At 34.2% G+C, this 24605-nt stretch overlaps 3 protein-coding genes across 3 annotated transcripts; 2 read left to right on the top strand and 1 right to left on the bottom strand.

Moving 5' to 3' along the window:
• The first annotated feature begins 533 nt into the window (after positions 1-533).
• LOC107945702 (glucan endo-1,3-beta-glucosidase 1) lies at positions 534-2814 on the top strand. Its single transcript, XM_016879794.2, has 3 exons — positions 534-1202; positions 1338-2495; positions 2579-2814. Exons 1-3 carry the CDS (start codon positions 1142-1144, stop codon positions 2632-2634), a joined length of 1275 nt encoding a protein of 424 aa, XP_016735283.1. The 5' UTR covers positions 534-1141; the 3' UTR covers positions 2635-2814.
• A 193-nt stretch (positions 2815-3007) lies between these two features.
• LOC107945703 (zinc finger protein AZF1) lies at positions 3008-5615 on the top strand. Its single transcript, XM_016879795.2, has one exon. The coding sequence runs from the start codon at positions 4707-4709 to the stop codon at positions 5406-5408; it is 702 nt and encodes a 233-aa protein (XP_016735284.2). The 5' UTR covers positions 3008-4706; the 3' UTR covers positions 5409-5615.
• Positions 5616-22660: 17045 nt separating this feature from the next.
• Positions 22661-23434, bottom strand: LOC107942435 (uncharacterized). Its single transcript, XM_016876106.1, has one exon. It carries the CDS (start codon positions 23432-23434, stop codon positions 22661-22663), a length of 774 nt encoding a protein of 257 aa, XP_016731595.1.
• Between the last annotated feature and the right edge of the window lie 1171 nt (positions 23435-24605).

Genomic DNA, 24605 nt, shown 5'->3' on the forward strand with positions numbered 1-24605 from the left:
TTTGTATTATCCTCTAAAAACATATCCATATTAGCGTGTTTTTAAGTTTTCAGTCCATACCCATTATTATTTTAAAAAACAGTCTATTTTTATAAATAATTTCGAAAATGAACCTTTATTAATATTAAACTCAAGTTTTAAAGATATTTTAATTTTCTGTTTAAAAAAATATTTTGATTTAATAATTTTAAATTTATTAATTTCTCCAAATAACCATTTGAACGTATAAAAAGAAAACAACCAAATTGAAAAATTCAAAATTTTTCGAGTAATTTTGGTGAGCCCGATGTATGAGTAGGCCTGCTGGTCAGAGCACTAAAAAACATAGAAAAAGTTGGAATATAAGGAAATAGTAAATACTAGTCACATCAAATATCCAGAATTGCTCCTCATGAAGCTGCTCTCCACCGTCTGATCCCTACGCCCGTCCCCACACTCTGCCACCCTTTTTTGTTTTTTCCTTTCACTTCATGTGTCCCGGACCCCACCACCAGTTTCCTTTTCCATTCCCTCTGTCTCTGTGTAATCAAACCGGCGTCGTTTCTGCCATTAGGAGTAGCAAATACATTATAGTATGTTTGGGGTGCAATGGTGACTGCAAAAAAGCTCACACTTCCCACACCAATGCACAGTCCTTATGTTCATTGGTTCCCACTTCCCACGCGTCCCAATGCGCTGTAGGAAAACAAGATGACCCTTCTCTCTCAATGTACATGTACTGTAATAATACTTTAAAAGAAAAAAGAGAGAGGATGTACTGTAAAAAATCTCGGGCACCAAGATTTTGCAGATATCTTCCTGCATAACTTGCTTGAACCCTTCAGTTCTTTTAAGTTCTGTGGTCTTGTACTCTTTGAGTTTGGTGACAAAGAATTTAGAAAAATAGGTAGTTTTTGTGTTTTTTAACTTTGAAGCCTGCAATCCATCCATGGTGAACATATTCTTTTGTTCACATTGAAGATCAAAGCCGCACTTCTTATAACTTGCACGGGGACTCAGAGGGGGAGGGAGGGAGTGAGAGACAGAGGGTGGGGTTTAAAGGGTTTTTCAGAGCTTTCAAGAGGTCCCAACTGTTCCAACTCCATCCCAACCCAACCCAACCCAACCTCATTTTCAGATCTTTATTATTGTTGAAAAAAAAATGTTGAAGATGGAGTTAATGATCATTTGCTTGTTCTTTCTCTGTTTTCTGGGTCTTACTGGTATGTTAAAGTATAAAATTTGAAAACCCTATATACTGTTTTCTCTAAATGTTTCATCATGTCAAAATGTGGGTTCTCTTTGTTCTACGTTTTCATCTCTTGAAAACATTTTTATGCGTTTTTTTTCTTTTGCAGGCGCAGGTCAAGAATCTATTGAATACCTTAGGCTTTATGACACAACTCCGGAGGTTATTCATGCATTACCTCACGGTGATGTTCCTATAGCAGTTGCTGTGAATGGCAATGTTCTCAGAGAGGTTTCTAGCAGTGTTTTGAAGGCTGAGAGTTGGGTCCGGGTTCATGCTTTAGCTCACTTTCCAGCTGCCAAAATCACTACCATTCTTGTGGGTGATACTATTCTTTGTCAAAATGGTAAAGGAGAAGAAGACAGTTTGGGTTTTTTACTACCATCCCTCAAGAACATTTATCACTCTCTTACAAGGTGGGGTCTAGAGAAAGACATCAAAGTGTCGGCTGTTTTTTCTTCCGATTGTTTGATGCAAAACTCTGTTGTTTTTACTGATGATTTGGGTAAGAAGGTGGTCAAATCCCTGTTGGAGTTCTTCCAAAATACAAACTCCACTTACTCCATTATTGCTCCTCCAAATTTGTCTTCCTCTTTGCATGAAACATTGGTTTTACTCTCCTCACACCTGGATTTCATGAAAAGGTTTGGATCTTTTGAGCTTAGAAAGGTCAATGTCGTATTCCCCAGTCAACAACCGAAAAAACCCATAAGCAGGAAGCTGTCAATGATGGATTCCAAGTTCGAAAGACCATTCCCTGATAGGCCATCCTCGCCACAAACCGCTCCTTCTACTGGCATTTCTGCGCCTGCCAATGTAGCCAAAACCCCTCATCCTCCACAGTACCCTATTGCTTCACTGCCTCCCATTTGCTTCCCTGTTGACTCTCCACCACCATTTTCCTTTCCCATTGCTCCAGAGCTGCCTCCGCCTTTTGTTCCCGCCAGCTCACCTAGTGGCTTCCATTTGCCTCCTTGTAATCCAGCCTATGACACTGCACCAGCACCAGAGACGGTGGTGGTGCAAAAGCTTTGGTGTGTGGCTAAGCCGAGTGTCCCTACGGAGACACTGCAAGAAGCAATGGACTACGCTTGTGGTGAAGGCGGTGCTGATTGTAAAGAACTTATGCCAGATGGGAGCTGTTTCTATCCAGACACCATTGTTGCTCATGCTTCTTATGCTTTCAACAGCTACTGGCAAAAGACCAAGAGAAATGGAGGAACTTGCAATTTTGGAGGCACTGCTATGATTATCAATGCTGACCCAAGTAACTTAACCCATACTTTGTTTACACTTAAATTTAAGCTCTATTGCCTTTTTAATTACAACATGGTTTCGTGTTTGTTTCAGGTTTCCTCGAGTGTCGGTTTGTTCTCAGTAGAATGGAGAATGTTGGGATTGTTTGAGTACAATGTAGGATGTGTGGGGTCTAATTGCTAAGTGGAATGTCTGGTTTTTACCCTTTATTCTTAGTGAGTAGTTGTGGTGTAAGGCATGTAGCAAGTAGGAGTTAGAAGATCCAGTTTATTTATCCTATGACTCATTTGACTTTGATTCCGTATATAAATGCCCTTTTGCCTTGTTAATATTGATCTCTTAACAATGTTAAAGAGTTTATGTGGGCCGTAAAGTCCATAAATGGACATTTAGGAGATATATCGCCCTGAAGTGTCCATTATCCAACAGAAGTGATTGGGCTTACTATAGAGGCAGGTCATCCCTCCAAAACACCCAGTTCCCAATATTTGGTTACCTTGGTAATTTTTTTATCACTTAATTATGAAAAATTACATAAAAGTCATTTAATTATTTGATGCTTTTTTTTGTTATTAGTCGTTAAATGGTAATAGAAAAAAATGATAATTTTTAAAATTCGCAAGATAGTAATTTTAACTATTAATATTTTTATATATTGTGTTAATTTAATCTTAATTTAAAAAAAAATTACTTTCAATATTTACACATTATATAATTTAATTTTTTTTAATTTTGTTTTCTTCTTACCTTTCACTTAAAAAAATTAAAATAACAAATAACAAATTTTTTATTGTTTACATTATTTAAAAATTAAATTTATTCTTCCATCTAAAACTTCTGTTATTAGTTCATTCACAGTACTCTTGTATATAAATAAATGCACGTTTGAAGAATAACATCCACCTCGCTTTTATCCTTCCATAGATTTCTTTACCTCTTCAATTGCTTGAACCCTAGCAAAACATAGTTCCCTTGTGGTGCCGTACTACTACCGAGCCATGACGTTGCCGGCCGCCGGTCGTGAACTGAATGAATAATTGACTTGTCGGCAACAACAACCAAACAACATGACTTGGTCAATCGGGTAACTACCTCTATGAGCTGCCCCAAATTGTTCCAAGTATAGCAACTAAATGTCTAACAATAAATAAAACAAAAACAAATTTATTGGGCCTACGTCTTGACTAAGATTTCAGCAAACCAGTCATTTTCATGCATTTGAATATAAAGAAGTGGTATTCTTGTACACCTCATAATATTGGAATACCTTTAAACAAAGCTGTTTTTTTTTTTTGTAGTAATAAATTCAATTTTATTTTCTTGCTATATACGATCTACTTTGAAAGTTCCTATATTGAGATAAAGACCGAGGTGAAGAGTTGAATAACCCGATCTTTTAGATAAGTTAAGGTAACTAAGGTCATGGTCAGTGGTCCACGTCGAGCAGGCTAGCAAAGGCTTGGCCCACACGTTGCAGGGTTTGTGGTGGGTGCACTGCTTGACCCCCCGCTCATCACTCGCCGGTTGTTAGACAGGTGAGCTAAGAACAAATGGACCACCCAAGTAATTTCCTGATGACTCAACCAACTAGAAAAGTCGCAGCCGCGGTTACCAATTGACACGCCTTACCATAAAAGCCAAGTTCCCACTATGCCACTTCTTCTGCTGTTGGTGCAACACGCTAAACACACCCATCCAAGACCATTTCAATTTTAAAACACATTACAGTCGGATTCGGCCATTACCTTTTCAACCATCTCCCATGTTTCCACTACTACACACACACTTCCACCTTATCATCGTATGTGTGGGGGAAGTTAAATATTGAAGTAGCAACTTTCCTAGTATTTTACCAAACGAACATACGGAAAGACCCTGTTGAAAATACTGCAAGAATAAACCAAGTCTTGATTGTTGACTTAGAAACAGTCACCAGTTTGAAGACAACACCAATATTTCATATCCCATTGGACATTCCTGCAAAGCCCCCATAATTTATTACTATAACATCCCAATCCACACTCCACTCACCCATTGGCCGACGACATGCCAACATAAAACTTTCTTCAACCTGCTCATTCTCAGTCTCCACTTATTAAGCACTTTCCTTCCACGCTTCCCTTCTATTCCTTGTTCCTCCCAATATAAAAACCATTCCTTTGTTCGCTCTAAACACTCACCCCAAGCCAACCCCAACTCCCCATTGAAAAACCTCTCCTGAATGGCTCTTGAAACGTTGAATTCTCCAACTTCAGCACCTCCACTGCTCCACCATGATGATACAGTTGACCACCACTGTGTTGAGCCGTGGACAAGGAGGAAAAGAACAAAAAGATCCAGAACTGAAAACCCGCCAACGGAAGAAGAATACTTAGCTCTTTGCCTTCTCATGCTGGCTAAGGGAACCACCAGGAACAACCCCTCAGGCTCAGCTGCCGCCAAAAACTCCCTCAATCATAACTACAAGTGTGAAGTTTGTAACAAATCGTTTCCAACTTATCAATCTTTAAGGGGACACAAGTCCAGTCACAGGAAATTTGTTGGAGCTGATGAAGACCCCACAACCACCGCTGCTGCTGAAGATAAATTCACCGCATCCACGACGGCTACAAATTCACATCCCATGATCAGCAACCAAGGTGGCAAGACACACACGTGTTCCATCTGTTACAAGACGTTTTCTTCAGGTCAAGCCTTGGGAGGACATAAAAGATGCCACTACGAAGCTGGCAGCAACAATAATAACAGCGGTAACGATGGTGTTAAATCCTGGAGCCAAAGTCAACGTGACTTCGACTTGAATTTACCTGCTGGACCAGATGAAACAAGTATGGACGTTCTTAGACAAGATAAATTTTGCCGCAACGATGAAGAGGCGAGAGTCCGTTTACCAACGCTTAAGCACGGAAGCTGCAAGGTTTAATGAATGTTTTGTAAAAGAACAGATTTAGAATAGGTGAATGATTGGAGTGGACTTTGTTGTTGTTTATTTTATTCTTTTTCTTTTTCAATTTAATTGGCATGTTTTAACGTTATTTATTTAATTACTTTTTTAGCTCTCTCTTGGTTTTGTTGATGTACATGAGGATTAAGGTCATTATAAAATATTTGTAAGTTCGGTATTGAAAAATTTTATATGCTCATGTCTTCTTATTAAATTTGTTTATGGTTTAAAGTAAAATTTTGGAAATTTATTTTGGAACTTTAAATTAAAGCTATAGTTGCTGCCTTATTCTAATTGTTTCATTTCTTTCTATAACCATTTTAATAAACCACAGAAATAAGAAAACCCATACCCTGAAAAAGTCAACTTTTCTAGATAGGTATTAAGTTTTGTAGGGTACTGATGTCATTTCAAGTGCATCCAATACATACAAAGTTTGAGGTGTGTCCAAGGATTTGTGGATAAAAATTTCAATTCAGACAAAAATAAAGAGTAATGCTAGAAATTGTTGTAAAAATAGGTTATCCGTTTTATACAAAATTACTTATTGAAAAAAATATAGAATTTTTTTATAAATTTAATAATTATAAACGAAAATTGTTATTGAAAACAAATGCTAGAACATGCCTCTCCTCCTGTATGATATTCAAATGAGTTTTAATGTAATCCCATAGCATGGATTCTTCAACATGCACTACAGCAAAACAAGTTTTTAGCAGAGTTTATAGCGGCGTTTGAACAAAAAACGCCGCAAAAGATCGAGCATTAGCGGCGCTTGATAAAAACACCGCCATAGACGAGAATTAGTGGCGCTTACTGAAAAATGCCACTATAGATCAAGCAATAGTGGTGCTTCCCGCAAAACAAAAAAGTAAAGAAAAACAATGTCGTTGAGCTTTATTGGCATCAACGACGCTTTTTCACAAACGCCGCAAAAGATCGAGCATTAGCAGTGCTTTTTAAAAAATGCCACAATAGCTCGAGAATTAGCGGTGCTTTTTCAGAAACGTCGCTATAGATCAAGCATTAGCGGCGCTTTCTGCAAAACGCCATAAAAAAGTTGAGAAAAACAACGCTGTTTTTCAGTGAGCTTTATTGGCATCAGCGATGCTTTTTCACAAATGCCGCAAAAGACCGAGCATTCTCGGTGTTTACTAAAAAGCGCCGCAATAGATCGAACATTAGCGGTGATTTCTAAAAAATGCCGCTATAGATCAACCATTAGCGGTGCATTTTGGAAAACGCCACAAAAAAGTTGAACAAAACAACATTGTTTACTTTGTTGAACTTTAGTTGCATTCGCGGCGCTTTATGTCAAACGCTGCAATAGATCGAGCATTAGCGACGCTTTTTGATAAACGCTGCTATAGTCCAAGCATTAGTGGCGCTTTTTGGAAAACACCGTAAAAAAGTTGAGACAATAAATCATTTTTTCTGAGCTTTATTGGCATTAGCGGCGCTTTTTGACAATCGCCGCAAAAAAATCACTTTATTTTAGGGTTTAGGGTTTTCTATTTAAGGTTTAATGTCTATGGTTTAGGGTTTATGATATAATATTTATTATTTTTGAATTAGAGTTTTGAGTTTATGGTTTATGGTTTAGAGTTTGGGGTTTGGGATTTAGAGTTTAGAGTTTAGTATTTAAGATTCTTTTTTAATTACTTTTGTCCCTTGTAATATATATTTTTAGGGTTTAGGGTATAGGTTTATGGTTTAGGGTTTAATGTTTAGTGTTTATCATTTAGTGTTAAGAGTTTAGTGTTTACAGTTTAGGGTGTAATTTTAAGGTTATGGGTTTATAGTTTAGGGTTTAAGGGCTCAGGCCTCCTACTACTTAAGTGGGCCTTGTCCACCCACTTTCACAATAAGGCCATTCGCTCAACAGGTTATCTTATTAGACATCCGTTTTTTAGGTATAAACGCATTTTTAAGTGTGGACATGTTTTAACAATGATTGGACTCCACAAAAGAATAACAACTTCATACTACTTGACTACGCTGTTTCAGTATATCCACTATAACGGCCTGCCACATCATACTATAAGATAAACAGACTCCTATAAATACCCCTCCCTCGTTGGAAGAAGGATTAGGACCTTTGCCCCCTTTAGTATCTACCCGTCCTTTTGTCATAATTTTTTAATATATCTATTATAATTGAGAATGTTTATATCTTAGTGCATTTTAATCTGGTCTTTTATCCATTTTTTCTTTCTAATATATCATAATTATAGGCCCTATTTTATACACCTAATACTTTTAATTTTTTAAGTTCTAAATCTCTAATTTCATAGAATGTAATTTGAGAGAAAATCTGGAGATTAAAAAGATATGCTTTAGTTGAAGATTTGGATTTGGATTTCATTTATTATATAAATGGTAAAAAAATCCATATATTATGGACAAAATAATTGAGATTTAATTTAATATATATCAACATCGTATAAACACATGAATTTATGAAATTCAAACATATTTTAAGGATTTCAAATTCATTATTGAACAGGTCTCCAATAAATCTATGGAATCAAAAAATTATCATAAATATTATATTTCTAAATAATTCAATTAGTTTACACCATTTTTAAAATTAAAATTAAAATTAAAATTTTAAAATCTTAATTTCCAATCACTACTTAATGAAAATCTCTTCTTTGATTGATTCAATACCATATTCTTATATCATAAAATCATTAGCGGCGTTTATGAGAAAAACGCCGCAAAAGGTAAGCAATAGTGGCGTTTGGACTATAAACGTCGCAAATATGTATTAACATTTTTCAACATGGCGCCGTTTCAGTGCAAGAATTTAATTTTTTAGTGGCATTTTTGGTGAAAACGCCACAAAAGGTAAGAAATAGTGGCGTTTGGACCAAAAACGCCGCAACTATGTGTTAAAATTTTTCAAAATGGCACCGTTTCAGTACAGGAATTTAATTTTTTAGTGGCATTTTTGCTGAAAACGCCGCAAAAGGTAAGCGCTAGCGTCGTTTTGACCAAAAACGTTGTAACTATGTATTTACTTTCTAAACGGTGCCGTTTTTACTAACTGCAGCCCGTTCTCCCCTCCACTTAGCCCTTATTCCCATCTCGCATAACCCTAAAAAAATCCCTAATTGCTTGCTGCTCACCACCTCATTTCCACTCGTCTGCTGCTTCCTCTGTCGCCGGTATTCTTCTGCCACACACCCTCTTGGTCGTCATCATCTTCTTGGAAAACGACTGCAAAGGGCTAAATACCACATCTGAAACACATAATCAAAAGAATGATAACCCAATTTGTCACCGTTTTACATGTAAATTTCTTTTCTTTTCCATTACTTCTTCAATTTTGTTGCATTGTTCTCTTTTAAGCAAGAGAGCTCTGGTTGAAGTGTTCTATGTATGTATGGCTAAAATGATGTGTTAAATTTGGGAATTTTCAAGTCTAATTTTAGACAGTTGAATACTGATAGATTGGAAGTATTAGTCTTTGGGTTGCTAAAGGGTTGTCTTGTAGCTTCAATCACTCACTCCCCAACAAAAATAACTTTCCAGCTACTTAAGGATACTTCAAATTTCTCTCTTTCTCTCTTTCAACCCACAAGTAAGACCTTCATTTTCCCGGTAACTCATCTAACCTCGGCCATGTTCTTACATCAAATTTAAATTGCTTTGAAATTCTATTTCTTGATCATCAACTATGTTTGTTCAGAATTTGTTGCAAGATGTTCTTACATCAAATTCTCTAGTTTATGCTGCCTATCCAATTACTTCAATTGTAATAATTAGCATGAAATTTTCAAGCATTAATCCCTTTTGGTTCGAAATGTGTTAGTACATATACGGTATTCTTAGAGCACTATTGACATACATAGATTTTTCAGGTTCTAGAGGTCATTTTGAAATGACAAAACCTTACTAGTCGTGTTGGGTGTTGCACAAAAGACATTTGACATATATTAAATTAAAGGTCAAATGATGTTATCAATCTCTGTATTATGTGGAAGTTGTGGATTTAGTCTCTTTATTCTAATTTGGTGAGTTTTAGTTCTTGTATTTCTTGAATTTTGAAATCTCAGACTTCACCTAATCAATAACAATTAAAAACATTTAGGTATTAGTTGAGTACTATGCATAAGTTGTTGAAGACAAGACAAGACAATAATGCTATTAAGGCAACTCACTGTGTTGTAATTAACATTGTCATAGTGATGTATTAGCACCATTAACAGTTGCAGCTTCTTTGTTATATAATTACCACACAATTTAGACTCCTTCGAAAGTTGAACTTGAATTCAATAGATCATCTATCTGTTTATTCATGCATATATATATGGTAATGTATACTGAACTTGGAGTATATAAACCGTACCTCTGAAATAATCCTGTATATAAAGATGAATATCTTATAAAATAAAAAATAGATAGCATGTGAATGAATTGAGTGCGTTTGTCTTCCACTTTATATAATTTCTATTTAGTCATATGAGTGTGAGAAATTTTAAAATATTGTCCATGATGATCATTTAATTATTTAGTTGTCTTTTTTTTCAATTAGGTGTTTTCATTTTTTACCTTAGCTGGCTAGAAAGATAAAACTGAATAGTTAGGTGATTATTTTGTAATTGAGAATTTGTTAGGTGATAACAAAATTATTAATAGTTGAGTGATTATTTTTTTAATTTAAACGGTTCTAACTTTCAGTGATTTGTTTATTTGGTGTAAAGAAGGATATATAAATGATTTTCTACCATTTTTTGACTTGTGAAAGCTTGATACACTTTTTTTATAAACCCATCTTTTCATAACTTTTTATAGTTTTTTAAGGAACTGGTAAACAAAATCTTAATTTATTAATGTAATCCTATTATCGAAAAGAGAGAGAGAGAGAGAAACTGGTGCTTATTGGATCCTCCAATTGTCTCCTATTTGCCGGTGTAGTGTCCAAAATTTTTTTAGCTTTTTTCCTCTTAAAAAAATGATTGTTGATCATACACTTGGGTGTAAGGTTGAGGTAAGAAAATCCTAAACAGCCAATTTAGGCTTTTACTACCCTGTTTTTTGGACATAAGGACTCTGAATCGGAATAGATTAGTGTGAAATCTGTAAAGTGGATCAAATTTTGCTGGCAACATAGAGTACAATACCCTAAACATGCTAGATTTTAAATGCAGTTGGATGATTGTTACAAAGATGAGCTAACAAATCCTGTTGAGGGAAATGTGGAGTATTACGGACTTCTTACTGACATTATTGAGTTGGATTACTATGGCAAATGGAAAGTTGTCTTATTTCAATGTGATTGGGCTGATGTTAATACTACTCGTGGAATTAAACAAGATCAATTTGGTTTTACAATGGTGAACTTCTTTCGATTGATTCACACTGGACAACAATTGATAGATGAGCCGTATGTATTTTCTTCTCAAGTGAAACAAGTTTTTTACTCGAAAGATCCAACTGATGAGAGTTGGTACATTGTACTCCGTAACATCCCTAGAGAATTGTTTGAGATGGGCAGTGGAAGTAGAGATGACATTGACGAAAGATCAGAAACTTTGTCTTTTCCAGAACAAAACTTAAATAAAAATATCCCTAGTACTAGTACACAATTTCAATGGGTTCGCCAGGATGTTGATGAAGATATTTACGAATTATGATGTAGTAAGATTTTACGATTTTTTAATTATATGTAATATCATAATTTAAATCTTGGTCTCATTAAATATTTCAACTATTTTATATGTACTATTATTGTTGTAATTAGTTACTAAAATTTCAACTATTTTATGTGTATTGCAGATAAAATGCCTAGAAGAAGATTGCGAGATCTAAGTATTGTTCAAAATACTTCAAATTCGGAAGAAACAAATAGTGAACAACAGACTGCTATTGGATCTTCAAATGTTCCGAATACACCTGACGAACCTGCAGAAATTCAAAGTAATGTTAAATTTAATTTACATGCATGTTGACTTTTATTATTGATTTCTTTTTCAAATTCTTATATTATAATATACCATTTTTCAACTGAAAGTGGTGGGACGTGCAGAGGTCGAGGACGTACGCTACTTAAATATTTATACAAGTTAAATCCTGTCGAGCGTGTCAAAGTATCTAGAAACAATCTTGGTCAGCCTGTTGGATCAGAAACTCGACTTTTAGCAGGATATTTGGGCATTATAGCACGAAATGCCAATATGTTGCCTTTCAACTACGAGTCATGGCATCAAATGCCTGATAGTAACAAAAATAAGCTCTCGATAATATTAAGGTAACAAAACGTGAATGTAATTTATAATACTTTGGTTTAAGTTTCATTTATATTTACTTTCTAAACTTGTGTTTTTGTAAGAGAGGTTTGCTTTAGAGGTTTCGGATAATTATGTCAAGAAGGCATTGGGAAAAAGATGGAGAGACCATAAAAGTACTTTAAAGAAAGAATATTTTAAGACAAAAACAACCTCGAAGAGAAATTGTAAAATGTCCTACCGGGAATGCTGAGGTACCACTGGGAAGATGCGATTAGATTTTGGAATTCAAAGAAAAGAGAGGTATTATATACTTCCAAACTCTTATAATTATTTCAGTTTATAGCATTTACTATATACGTAATAATAATTTCATAATGTAGGACCGTGAACAAGTTGGAACAAGCAGCGGGAAAAATAGAAATTCACTCACACAGCTTGGTCGAAAAGTTTTGCTTGTGTAGCTGAGGCAGAAGTATTTTGAATTTATTAATAGTGTCAAATATTTATTACTTTCTATTAAATAATATTTTTACTACTATATTGTAGGAACTGTCGTCTGGTCAAAAAGTTGGACGCCTTCAGCTTTTTGACATTACACATAGGAAGAAAGATGGATCTCCTATGACTTCTGAAGCTGCAGAATTATGATATGTTTACTTAATAAAATTTGAATTATTTTAAATATTTATAGTGTTTAATTATAATAGTTTAATTCTTTGTTTGTAATGCAAATAATGTTAAGTTATGTTGCATTTGTTTTTATAATATATATTGCGTTTCTAACTCTTTGATTGATTTATTAGGAGAAACTAAAGGATAAAAAGGCTGAGTAAGAAGCGATTGCTTCGAGTGATAGTTCGGTTAATCTTGATGACATTGATAACCAGATTATTACTGAAGTTTTGGGTCTTGAAAGGTATGGTCGGGTTCGATTTCAAGGATCTTTTGTTAACCCAACCTAATATTTTGGACCCTGCTCACAGTAATACATGCCTTCAGGGAGTCAGGCTCAAGCTGAAGTTCAGAGGTTAAGAGACCAGATGACACAGATGCCAGCGAGCACAAATGAACAAATTGCTCAACTTAAAGCGGAAGCTGAAAAAAAATATGAAGAACTCCAGCTACAACTTAAAGCGGAGGCAGCAGCGAGGGAAGCAGAGCAGAGCAAAAAGTACGACGCACTCCAGCTACAGCTTCAGAATATGATGAAGATGTTTTAGCAGTTGCAAAATCTGCTATATTAGACTATTGTATGAATATTTTTAACATTTTAACTTTTAACATTATTGTAAGAATAATTTGAATTATACTTCAGTTATCAATTTATATCATATATCTTTCGTTGAATTTGAAGTATCATTTAGATTTGTTGTTTTTGGTTGGATTCCATGCTACAGGAAGGGTTGCATATGGATGAAAATTGGATGTTACAAATCCGCCAAATTTAGTGGTATTTTTTGTAAAATGCCGCTAAAGAACGGTACTTTTAGCGACGTTTGTAACAAAAGTGCCGCTAAAGGTCAAGTTCTTTAGTGGCATTTGTGGTAAAAGCGCCGCTAAAGAACATGATCTTTAGCGGTGTTTATGTGAAAACAACGCCACCAAAATTAGCGACATTGTCTATAACGGCGTTTTTTTGCAGCGCTTGTGAAAGTGCCACAAATACTTTTAGCGGCACCTCTAAAAGCCTGTTTTGCTGCAGTGATGTGACAAAGAAGAAGCATTTCTCTTTCCATTATTCCTTACCCTCCTTCCTTTGGCCTTCTTCCCTGAAGCTTTTGTCATTCCCATCAAGTATGATCACTATCCGCCCCTACTTTTTCGTGTCATGCTGAAGAGGTAATGTTCTTATGGACGACTTGTTCATCCCATTCCTCATGAAGATAAAGAATGGCAGAAGCTAGGGATTTGATAATGTTGTATCGTTGTTGTCATTGCAAAATAGAGTTGCTAGGTATACTGTCATGCTGAAAATGGAAGTGACTCAACAGTCCCTCTAACAGATATTAAATATTATAAATATTATAATTTTTTTAAAAAAATTCTTTATTTTTTAATATTTTTTAATATTTTTTAAAAATATTTCTCTATTTAATATTTTTTTATATTTTATTGATTTAATAATTTTTTATCATTTTTTTCCATTTGTCACAACATGACATGTGGCAAAGATAACTGAAAAAAGAAAAAAAATCAGGGCCGTTAATTTTAACGTTTAACCGTTAAAGTTAAAGGTTAAAGAACTTTTTTGATGAATTTTAAGAATTCAAATACTCAATTGAGTGAAAAAAAAAGCATAAGTTTAATTATTTTTTAGGTAAACTACAAAAATAGTCATTTTTGTTTGTCTCAGATTACATTTTAGTCACTTATGTTTGAAATGTTACATTTTAGTCAATTATGTTATCATTTTGTTACGAAGTAGTCACTCTACCGTTAAACTCCGTTACCTCTCTAATGGCAGTCCTACGTGGCAGTCCAAAAGGGTTTTAAATGCCAACTTGGATGTTCTGGGATGAAAATAGATTTTTAATTAAATAAATTTAATTTAGATTGCCATGTAGGACATCTAATTTGACATATAAAACCCATTTGAACTGCCATGTAGGACTAACGTAGGGAGGAAACGAAACTTAACAGTAGAATGACTACTTTGTAACAAAACGATAACGTAAGTGACTAAAACATAACATTTTAAACATAAGTGACTAAAATATAATCTGAGACAAATAAAAATGACTATTTTTAAAGTTTACCCTTATTTATTTTTTGAAAAAAATTGATAATTTTTTATAGCCTTAAGCTTTTATTTATTTATTTTTATCTTCATTAAGCCGAGGAAGGGGGGAAAGAAAGAGAAAAAGGGAAAAGAAAAGAGAAGGGGAGGGGAGGGGAATGAAAGGAAGAGAAAGGGAAAAAAATATTTCGTATATATATTAATTTTTATTTATAGCAATATTATATTTATAATATAATTTTTAACATTTTTGCATTGTTTATTACTAAAATTCAATTTACAAAATAATTGTTATCGTGTTTATGTCAAGTTTTATAATAATTTTTTGTAATTTATTATAGTAATGTAGAGATTTTAATAAATTTATGTAAGTTAAAATGTGTTAGTACTCTTTGTACATTTTGAATTGAATCTCTTTACTTTTTTTTAAAGGAATTTAGTCACTATTTTTTTATTTAAAAATATAAGTTCAATTGTTAAATTTTTTTATTAAATTCAACGTCATTTTTTTTGTTACATGGGTACTAAGTGAGTATTTTTCTTAATTTAAAATGTCACACCCATAAATGTAACAAAAAAAAAACTTTAAATGATGTTAACAATTAGACCTGCATTTTGAATCTAAAGCGTAGAGAAAAAATTCCTAGAAATAACAATACATGGATTAAATTTTAAATTTACAAACAATACATAGACTTATAACATATTTCAACCATATGTATATTAATTCGAGTTCATATTAATTCATCTCCCATTCAAAATATAAAAAAAATATTTAAATAATTTTATTATAATGATCGAATTTAAAGAAAATTTATTTTAGTAATTGTTTTTTATTGTATTTGAAAAATATATATTTAAAGCTATTTATTCACACGTTGACTTATGGGATTGATTTAAAGTTATTATTCAACTAATTATAAAAAAATATTTTAATATAGGCTTAAATGATGTACTAAAAAAACTATTTCGGTGCGAATTGATTTAACATTCTTATTTGATTACTTTTTATTTTAGAAATTCATACTTAAGAGAAAAAAATAATCTTTTGGGTTAAATTAAAAATCATATATGATATTAATAGATATAACAAATAAAATAATTAGAAATGTAGAGAATGAATTGAAAAAGAAGCCAGCGCAAGCGGGTGAATAATACTAGAGTTTTATAGCAACATAGTTAAAATTTGCTCCCTTGGTTCTCATCAAGTTCAGTTGGGCCCTGCACGTGATGTAATTTGTTAGTGTTAGGTCAAAAGCCCAAACCTCATATTTTTCTTTTCTTTTTAGGATTTAGGATGCAAGTTTCCCATTGGGGCTAGAGATTGGGTCCATGTTTCTCTCATAATTCAGTTGTCTTAGAACTGACCAGCTCTGGGCCTTTAGCTATTGAGTTTCAGACATGAAATTCTCCTAAGCTACTAATTTCCGTGACTACTGCCCAAACCCAACTGTCCAAGTGATGAATAGTGTGAAAGGATCGCATGCACTCAGCCCTCACTTTCATCACTAATTTTCAATAAAAAAGTAGTCCCTGCTTGAGATTCTTGAATTGAAAATTTGAAACCATCTATTAAAAGCCAAGTAATGTTAAAGGTGGGAGCTTGAAAAAGAAAGTGAAGAAAGTTTGATCTAGCAGTAGAGGACCCAATTACTGCAACCATACAAAATGAAAATACTTGGGATGTAGTGATTCAAGCTTAAGGTTTTACTTTGAATTGAGCACAAAAATCAGGAGTTTATTGATGCATCAAATGTGCTTTAATGTCGGGGGCTCATAATGGATACACGTCCAATGACTCCCACCAAATCAGAAGGAGATGATCCTTCAGAAATCTGGAAGATATAAAAATAAAGAGCCCATATGGGTAGGTACAGTCCCCTTCCTAGACTACATTTGGCAAAAGATGGCCAATGAGGGTAGTACTGTCCTTAAAAGGACTATGGAATAGTGGTCAAGGAGGCTATTTGGGAACCCGATAAAATAATGTGATCGCAATATCCTAGTATCTTTTTATGTAAATTTTGAGGACGAAATTTTTTAAAGAATGAGAGAATTGTAACGTTCGATTTTCAACGGTGTTAGAGAATTCAGTTTTAAACTGAATTTAATGAATCAAGTTATTAAATAATTTATAATAGAATAATTGCATGTATAGTGTAGAATTGATGGGTTGAATTACTAAGTGTGATTGAGATAAATCGGTTATTAAAAAATAGTACAGTCATTAAATTGTAAAACAAACTTGCACTGCTGACTCTACTATGGAGGCCGAGTATGTGGCTGCTTCTAAGGCAACGAAAGAAGCAATATAGCTTCGAAAGTTCTTAACCGGACTTGAAGTTTTTTCTAGTATGGAAAAAGCTATAACACTATATTGTGATAATAGTGCTGCAATAGCAAATGCCAAGGAAATGAGAAGTAAAAAGAGGATGAAACACATTGATCGGAAGTATCACTTGATACGAGAGATAGTAGCCGAAGGAATTATAGATGTGATGAAAGTAGCTTTTGAAAGTAACCTTGCGGATCCGTTTACTAGGACTCTTATAATTAGGAGTTTTAACAAACACGTTAAGGATACGAGAATACAAAACATGACACATTTACTTCACTAGGGCAAGTGGGAGATTATTGGGAAATGTGTCCATATTGTAGTAAACATGTAACCGTTTTCTATTTATTTGAACAATGTATAAATAAAGTTAATTTCACATTTCACTATTATGTATTTTATATTTTGCATGCATAATGAAATTTTGACAAGCTAACATTAGCTCATTGATTGTCTAAAGTTCAAACTGAAGATAAGTGGCATTATAAAGAATGTTTACATTGCGAGAAAGACAACTTACTTTAGTAGATAATCTAAATGAGTCTGTAATCCCGTAAAAGAATCAAAATGAACATTTGATTCAAATACTGAGAATGATTATTATGTCGTCTACAATTCCAATTGGGGAGATGGCTAGTCTTAACTATCAGAGCAATTGACTCCACAAGTAGAGACATAGATGTATTCATTGGTAGAATGATACATTGGACTGGACCCAAGATTAATTAATTCTAAATCCATTTGTGAATTAATTCACTTGTGACGTTCATGGTGTGATTTACCTAAATCTTGAGTTAGCTACTGACCATACGTATGCAACTCATATGCTTTGATATAAGTGGAGGCTTATGCTCTAAAGATGATCGGGGCCATAGCCGGTATGTTGGGTACATGACTTGTGTATGGCATGGCTTTACTAGCAACAGTGGAATTCATAGCTTAATTAAAGAGTTAATGATATCCTCTCATTGACATTGTGTGGATTAATAAATATGGAACATGGCCACGGGTTGCTAGTTCTTGAACGAACAATTTATCACTTATTTGTTGACAAAGATCATATTAATCATTAAGAAAACACAATGATGACAATGAGATAAAATAAGATTGTATTGAGTGAACGAATTTAACTAAAAGGAATCAAGGATATCATATGAGGGTAACACACAAATGACGAGGTCATTGGACAAAGCAGTTGGATGAATTGCTTTCGTAAAGAGTATACAATAAGGAGTTTATAATCATGGTACTTATTATGGACTGACTCTATGATTAAGTAATTGCGAATTATTGGAATGATGCTTCTTGACATAATTGCAATCACTAGAGCCTAATTGTATATGTCCGATTGGTCCCTCAACTAGCTCAACAAAAACTCGATCGGACTGCATTTGAATCAGAAGAAAATTCTACGACTTTGGGAATAATTTAACTGAGTCGATTTATTCGATGTGGAATTAAATTAGTTGGTCGTGAGAATTGTTCAACTAGAGAATTTGATTAAAGAATTTTCTTGAAAAATTAATTTAGAAAATCTACGTGATTTTTAGAAAAATTAATTTTGATCAAGTAAAATTAAATTAATCAAATCAATTAAAATTAATATAATATTTTTAAAAGTAAATTTTTAAGTCAAAAAATTGGCCCAATGGGTAATTGAACTTGAAAATTGGACCCGACATAGTAAATTGGGTTCGAGAGCCCAAAATCAAGACCAATACCTAAAAACTGGTCGAATCAGGCCTTATATGTGAAATCGGGCCGACGATCCAATCGGTGGCTAGACTGGACCGGTCAGGTTATCATTGACCCAGATCGAACCAATTTGGGGTGCCGTAAGGGTGTCGCACCTGCACCACTGGACACGGAGGTGCCGGTGGTGTCCTAGTGGCCAGTTGCAGTTGGTCGTTGGTGGTTGAGCAATGGAAGAGTTACACTTCTACTGGGGTTCTGTCACAAAATTTGATTTTAGATTAATTATTCTAAAAATAATATTATTTTAATAATTTAATATTAAATTTAATTTAATATTTATCTTAATAGTATTTTATTAATTTAATATTAAAGTGATTATCTTAATATTAAATTTAATGTAATGTTTATCTACAAGATAAACAGCCTATTATTTTAATAATATTTAATATTAAATTAATATAATATTTAGTGATTAAGTTTAATCATAGTTGAACTCTCTAAACTCTCCCTATATAAATAGAGCCTTGGGTCATTATTTATACACACTTGAATTCAAGAGAAAGTTGTAGACAAAAAATTCTTTGAAGAGATTATTCCATAAAATTTTTAGAGATATTTTTCTGATTTACAACTTGACCCGAAAGTTTAGAGAAATTGCAAAATCCACTGGTAATTTTTGTGAAAAATTTTCTAATTCGAATCGAGCCTACACTCGAGACGTGAGCTTGAGGATAGTGGAGAAGACTACTCGGTCGAAACGCTTATCCTAGACGAATTGAAAAGATACAATTTTGTTAGAAATAGGCTTTTTCTATTATATTTTCTCACAAGGAATTACACTAATATTTATATACATAGTGAGCCTAACTTAGGAAACTCTATACTAGGAAACAGACTAATTCTAGGGTCCCTTAAAAATAGCCTTAAAGTTAGGGATAGCAATTAATAAAATATTTACAGAATCCTATCTAATACACTCAAGATTCCTTATTAGGAAACTGTAATCTGACATTCCTCCTCAAGCTGGGAAGTGGATATCATCCATTCTCAGCTTGCTTACTAGTTTCTGAAAGATCTTCCCAGATAATCCTTTGGTAATTATGTCTGCCAGTTGACCATCAGTGGACACAAATGAAGTGAAAATTAAGCCACTGTCAAGTTTCTCCTTTATAAAATGTCTGTCAACCTCAACGTGCTTCGTACGATCATGTTGAACTGGATTATGTGCAATATTGATAGCAGACTTATTATCACAATACAACTTCATTAGACATTCCCACTTGATCTTTAAATCTTCCAAAATAATTTTCAGCCATAATAATTCACAAATTCCAAGAGCCATCACCCTAAATTCAATTTCTACACTATATCTAGCCACAACATTCTGTTTTTTACTCCTCCAAGTCACAAGGTTGCCTCCTAGAAAAGTGAAATAGCCCGAGGTTGATCTTCTATCAACCATAGACCCTGCATAATCTGCATCAGTATAGGCTTCAAGGGTTAAATTCTTCCCTTTCTTAAATAGGATTTCTTTGCCTAGAGTGCCTTTTAAGTACTATAGAATCTGGTACACAGCTCGAAGATGTGATTCTTTGGGGTTCTGCATGAACTGACTTACAACACCAACTGCATAGGCAATATTCGGTCTAGTATGTGACAAGTAAATAAGCTTCCCCACAAGTCTTTGATATGAACCTTTATCAACTGCTGCATCTTCTAGTGCATCTCCAAGTCTATGGTTCACCTCTATGGGTGTCTCTGCTCGTTTAAATCTCAACTTGCCCATCTCTGTCAACAAATCAATTATGTATTTTTGTTGAGATATGAAGATTCCTTTCTGAGAGTGTGCTACTTCAATACCAAGGAAATATTTTAACTTACCAAGCTCTTTGACTTCAAATTCTTTTACTAGGCCTTTCTTTAAATTTTCCATTCCTTCTAGATCATCACCAGTCACTATAATGTCATCTACATAAACTAATAAATCGATCATTCCCCCTGAAGATGAGTGCTTTAGAAACAGAGTGTGATCTCATTGACTCTGTTTATACCCCAACTTGAGCATTACTTTGGTAAATCTTCCAAACAAAGCTCTCGAGGACTGCTTTAGCCCGTACAAAGCCTTGTTTAGTCTGCAAACTACCTGTCCTGTAGTTGACCGAATCCTGGTGGAACATCCATATAGACTTCCTCCTCAAGATCACCATGTAAAAAGGCATTTTTGATGTCAAATTGTTGTAATTTCTAGCCTCGTTTAGCAGCGAGTGACAACAACACTCTCACTGTGTTCATCTTTGCAACAGGGGCAAATGTCTCAAAGTAGCCTATTCCATACATTTGAGTGTACCCCTTAGCAACCAATCTTTATTTGTACCTCTCTAAAGAACCATTTGACTTATATTTCACTGTGTACACCTAACGACATCCAACTGGTTTCTTTCCTTTTGGTAATTTTACCAAATTCCATGTCTTATTTTTTTCAAGGGCTTCCATTTCAATCTTCATAGCATTTTTCCAATTCTCATAATCTAATGCCTCGGATGTAGTTTTGAGAATGGAGATGAATTTAGGCTAGTAAGAAAGGCTTTGTGGTTATGGGATAAATTTTTGTAAGACATGAATAAGTACAAGGGATGTTTTGTACATGATCTAGTTCCTTTTCTAATAGCAATGGGAAAATCATAGTCTCTCTGATCAAAATTTTTAGTAGTATTCAAAGTAGGTTCAGTAATTACCTCGGGTTGTAGAGTAGCAGGTTGTATATCCGAAGAAGATGATTGAGCTTGCACCGGTGCCTTCTTCATTGAGTAAACCAGTAAAAGAAGATGTAGTACCATGAATCCCTTTTTTCTGATTTGGGTGTATTAGGCTCTATTTCGGGTTGCATAGGTTCAAGTTGGGCAGGCTGGTTGGTAGGTAATGACTAAGTGCTTGGTTGCTGGACAGAAGCTGGAAAATCAAGAATGTTTGGTTGCTGGATAGGAGTTGGAAAATTAAGAAGAAAGAATTCTCTATCCTTATCTTCTGTGAATAAGATCTCCCCCCGAAGATAAGGACGAGTAAAGAAATTCTCTTGTTCTGCAAAATTAACATCCGCTAAAACATAAAAAATTTTAATGGTTGGATGATAGCATTTGTACCCTTTTTGTGTGGAAGAATAACCGAGAAAGACACATTTGACAGCTCGTGGGTTGAGTTTTCCCCTAATTTGAGAATGTATATGTACAAAGGCAACACATCCAAATATTTTGGGAGTAAGCTTTGAAGTATTAAAATCAGGAAAGAATTTTGCTAGAACTTGCATAGGACTTTGAGATTCAAGGAATTTTGTAGGCAATCTATTTATCATATGAGTAGCAGTTAAAATAGCCTCCCCCCAGTATTGTTTAGGGATATTTTTTTGAAACAAGAGAGCTCTAATAATAGCTAAAATATGACCATTCTTTCTTTTGGTAACACCATTTTGTTGGGGTGTGCTAACACAAGATGACTCATGTATAATGCCTTTTTCTTTAAAATATAGGGAGAGAAATTGATTGAAATAGTCCTTGGCATTGTCTGACTTAAACCTTTTTATTTTAGCTCCAAATTTTGTTTTGATCATGTTGTAAAAGGTTGAAAAGACAGACCTTATATCAAATTTCTATTTTAAAAGAAATATCCAAGACACACGGGTATAATCATCAATAAAGGATACAAACCACCGAGCCCCAGAGATGTTTGAAATAGTGGATGGTCCCTAAATATCACTATGAATAAGAGTAAAAAGAGCGGATGTTCTTTTACTTCTTACCGAAAAAGAGGTACGCTTATGTTTGGCAAGTTCACAGACATCACAATGGAATTTTTCAATAGTTATCCCTTTGAACATTGAATGAAACATAATTTTAAGAACTCTAAATGATGGATGACCAAGGCGGAGGTGATGGAGCCAAATTTGGTCTTTATTGGTTTTAACAGATTTGGATATGAAAGATAATGGTGAGAAATTCAGAGCACTAACTTCTCCACTAGATTCTTTAAGATAGTATAGGCCATTTACTTCTTTAGCACGTCCAATTATCCTCGTCGTATTCTGTTCCTGAAAAAAACATCGATTGGGATAAAAAAAACCACACTACAGTTAGAGTTTTTGGTAATTTTTTTGGATGGAGAGAAGATTGGTAAACAATTTTGGAACATGAAGGACATTTTTAAGAGTAAGAGTCTTGTTTATAACAATATCACCCTAACCAGTCACTGTGATCACAGAACCTTCGACTACTGTTATCTTTCTATTACTAGGACAAGGTGTATATGAAACAAATTTTTGTGAGGAGTGGGTCATGTGGTCTATAGCTCCTGAGTCAACTACCCAAGACCTGTTAGTGACTGTATCCGAGACTTTAGAATCTTGCGAAAATGATATACCTGAAAAATCCAAACTACAAGTACCTATTGATGAAAATTTTTCCAATGTTCCCAACAAATTCTTCAACTTCTCAATTTCGTCTTTATTAAATGCAACAGGTGATTCTTGAGAATTTTTTTCTCTATCCAGCTGTCTTGCTCTATGTGGTCTCCCTTGTTCCTTTGGTTGTCCACCAGTTTTTGAATTTTTTTTAATTGTCTGTGGCTTCCCATAGAGTTTCCAGCATTTTTCTTTAGCGTGACTGGATTTTTTACAGTAGGTACACCATAAAGACTCACTTTTAATAGGCCTTGTAAGTTCTGTCTGCCTACTATCCTTGCTAGTTGGCTGCTCCAGACCAAATCTCCTCTCATGTACAGCTTTTGTAGCTGAGGCGGAACTATCCACTTGACTATTCTCAATCATAACTCCTCTTCTTCCTTCTTCAGCATGAAAAATTGCGATTGTCTCATTTAGTGATGGTAGCTCCTCTTTTCCAAGTATTTGGACTCTTACTGCATCAAACTCAACATTTAGTCCAGCAAAAAAACCATAAATTTGATTCTTTTCAACGAACCTTTTCAAGAGTGCTGCATCTGCACTGCACTTCATCTAAATGCACTGGTAATAATCCATTTCTTACCATAAACTTTACAAAAGATTGGACTACTCCGTGATTGATCGACTTCCTTGCTTGGTAGATGAAATCTTAGTCTTGATTTTATAGATTTGAGCAGCATCTCGAACTTTAGAATAAGTTTGCTTCACAGCCTCCCATATATCTTTGGATGTGTTAAGAAACATGCATGTATCATTGATTTCATGCATCATAGAATTCCATAACCAAGACATTACCATAGAGTCTTGTTCATCCCAAGCATCAAACTTAGGATCTCCTTCTTTAGGTCACGTTCCGAGTAAATGACTCAGCTTTCCTTTTCCCTTCAAGAACGTGCGAGCCAGTTGAGACCACTTTAGGTAATTCTTCCCATTTAACATGTAGGCTACTTGGATGTTCTGCAACTCACTTGTTGGGTTGGATTTGTTCATAGAGACTTCTGAAATATCCCCATTGGTATTGGTTTGGACAATTTCAGCCATATTTCTTTTGAACAAAATATACAGGCTTGAGGGTTGAGCGGGAGTAAAAAAATGCCAGACAAAAGAAAAAATTTCCAGAAATTGGGCTAATCTGATACCATGTTAGAAATAGTATTTTTCTAGTATATTTTCTCACAAGGAATTACACTAATATTTATATACATAGTGAGCCTAACTTAGGAAACTCTATACTAGGAAACAGACTAATTCTAGGGATGCTGCCCCTTAAAAACAGCCTTAAAGTTAGTGATAGCAATTAATAAAATATTTACAGAATCCTATCTGATACACTCAAGATTCCTTATTAGAAAACTGTAATCTGACAAATTTTGATTAAGTGTTTATTACTTTAGATATCACAACCAAGATCTTGTTTTGGAGATTTTTTCAAAACTCTAGTTTTTCCCTAAATTTGTGTTTTACTGTGTTTTCTAAACCCGTTTTCTACAACAGTTTTGCATTTCCATATCCTCGACATGTTTGTTAAAACTCCTAGTAACAAGAGTCTTAGTAAATGGAGCTACAAGGTTATTTTCAGAAGCTACTTTCATCACATCTGCAAATCCTTTGGCTATCGTTTCTCGTATAAAGGATACTTTCGATCAATGTGTTTTGTCCTCTTTTAACTTCTCATTCCTTGGCATTAATTATTGCAACACTGTTATCACAATACAGTGTTATA

Source organism: Gossypium hirsutum, chromosome D12, assembly GCF_007990345.1.
Source record: "Gossypium hirsutum isolate 1008001.06 chromosome D12, Gossypium_hirsutum_v2.1, whole genome shotgun sequence".
In the NCBI taxonomy this organism is placed as follows: Eukaryota; Viridiplantae; Streptophyta; class Magnoliopsida; order Malvales; family Malvaceae; genus Gossypium; species Gossypium hirsutum.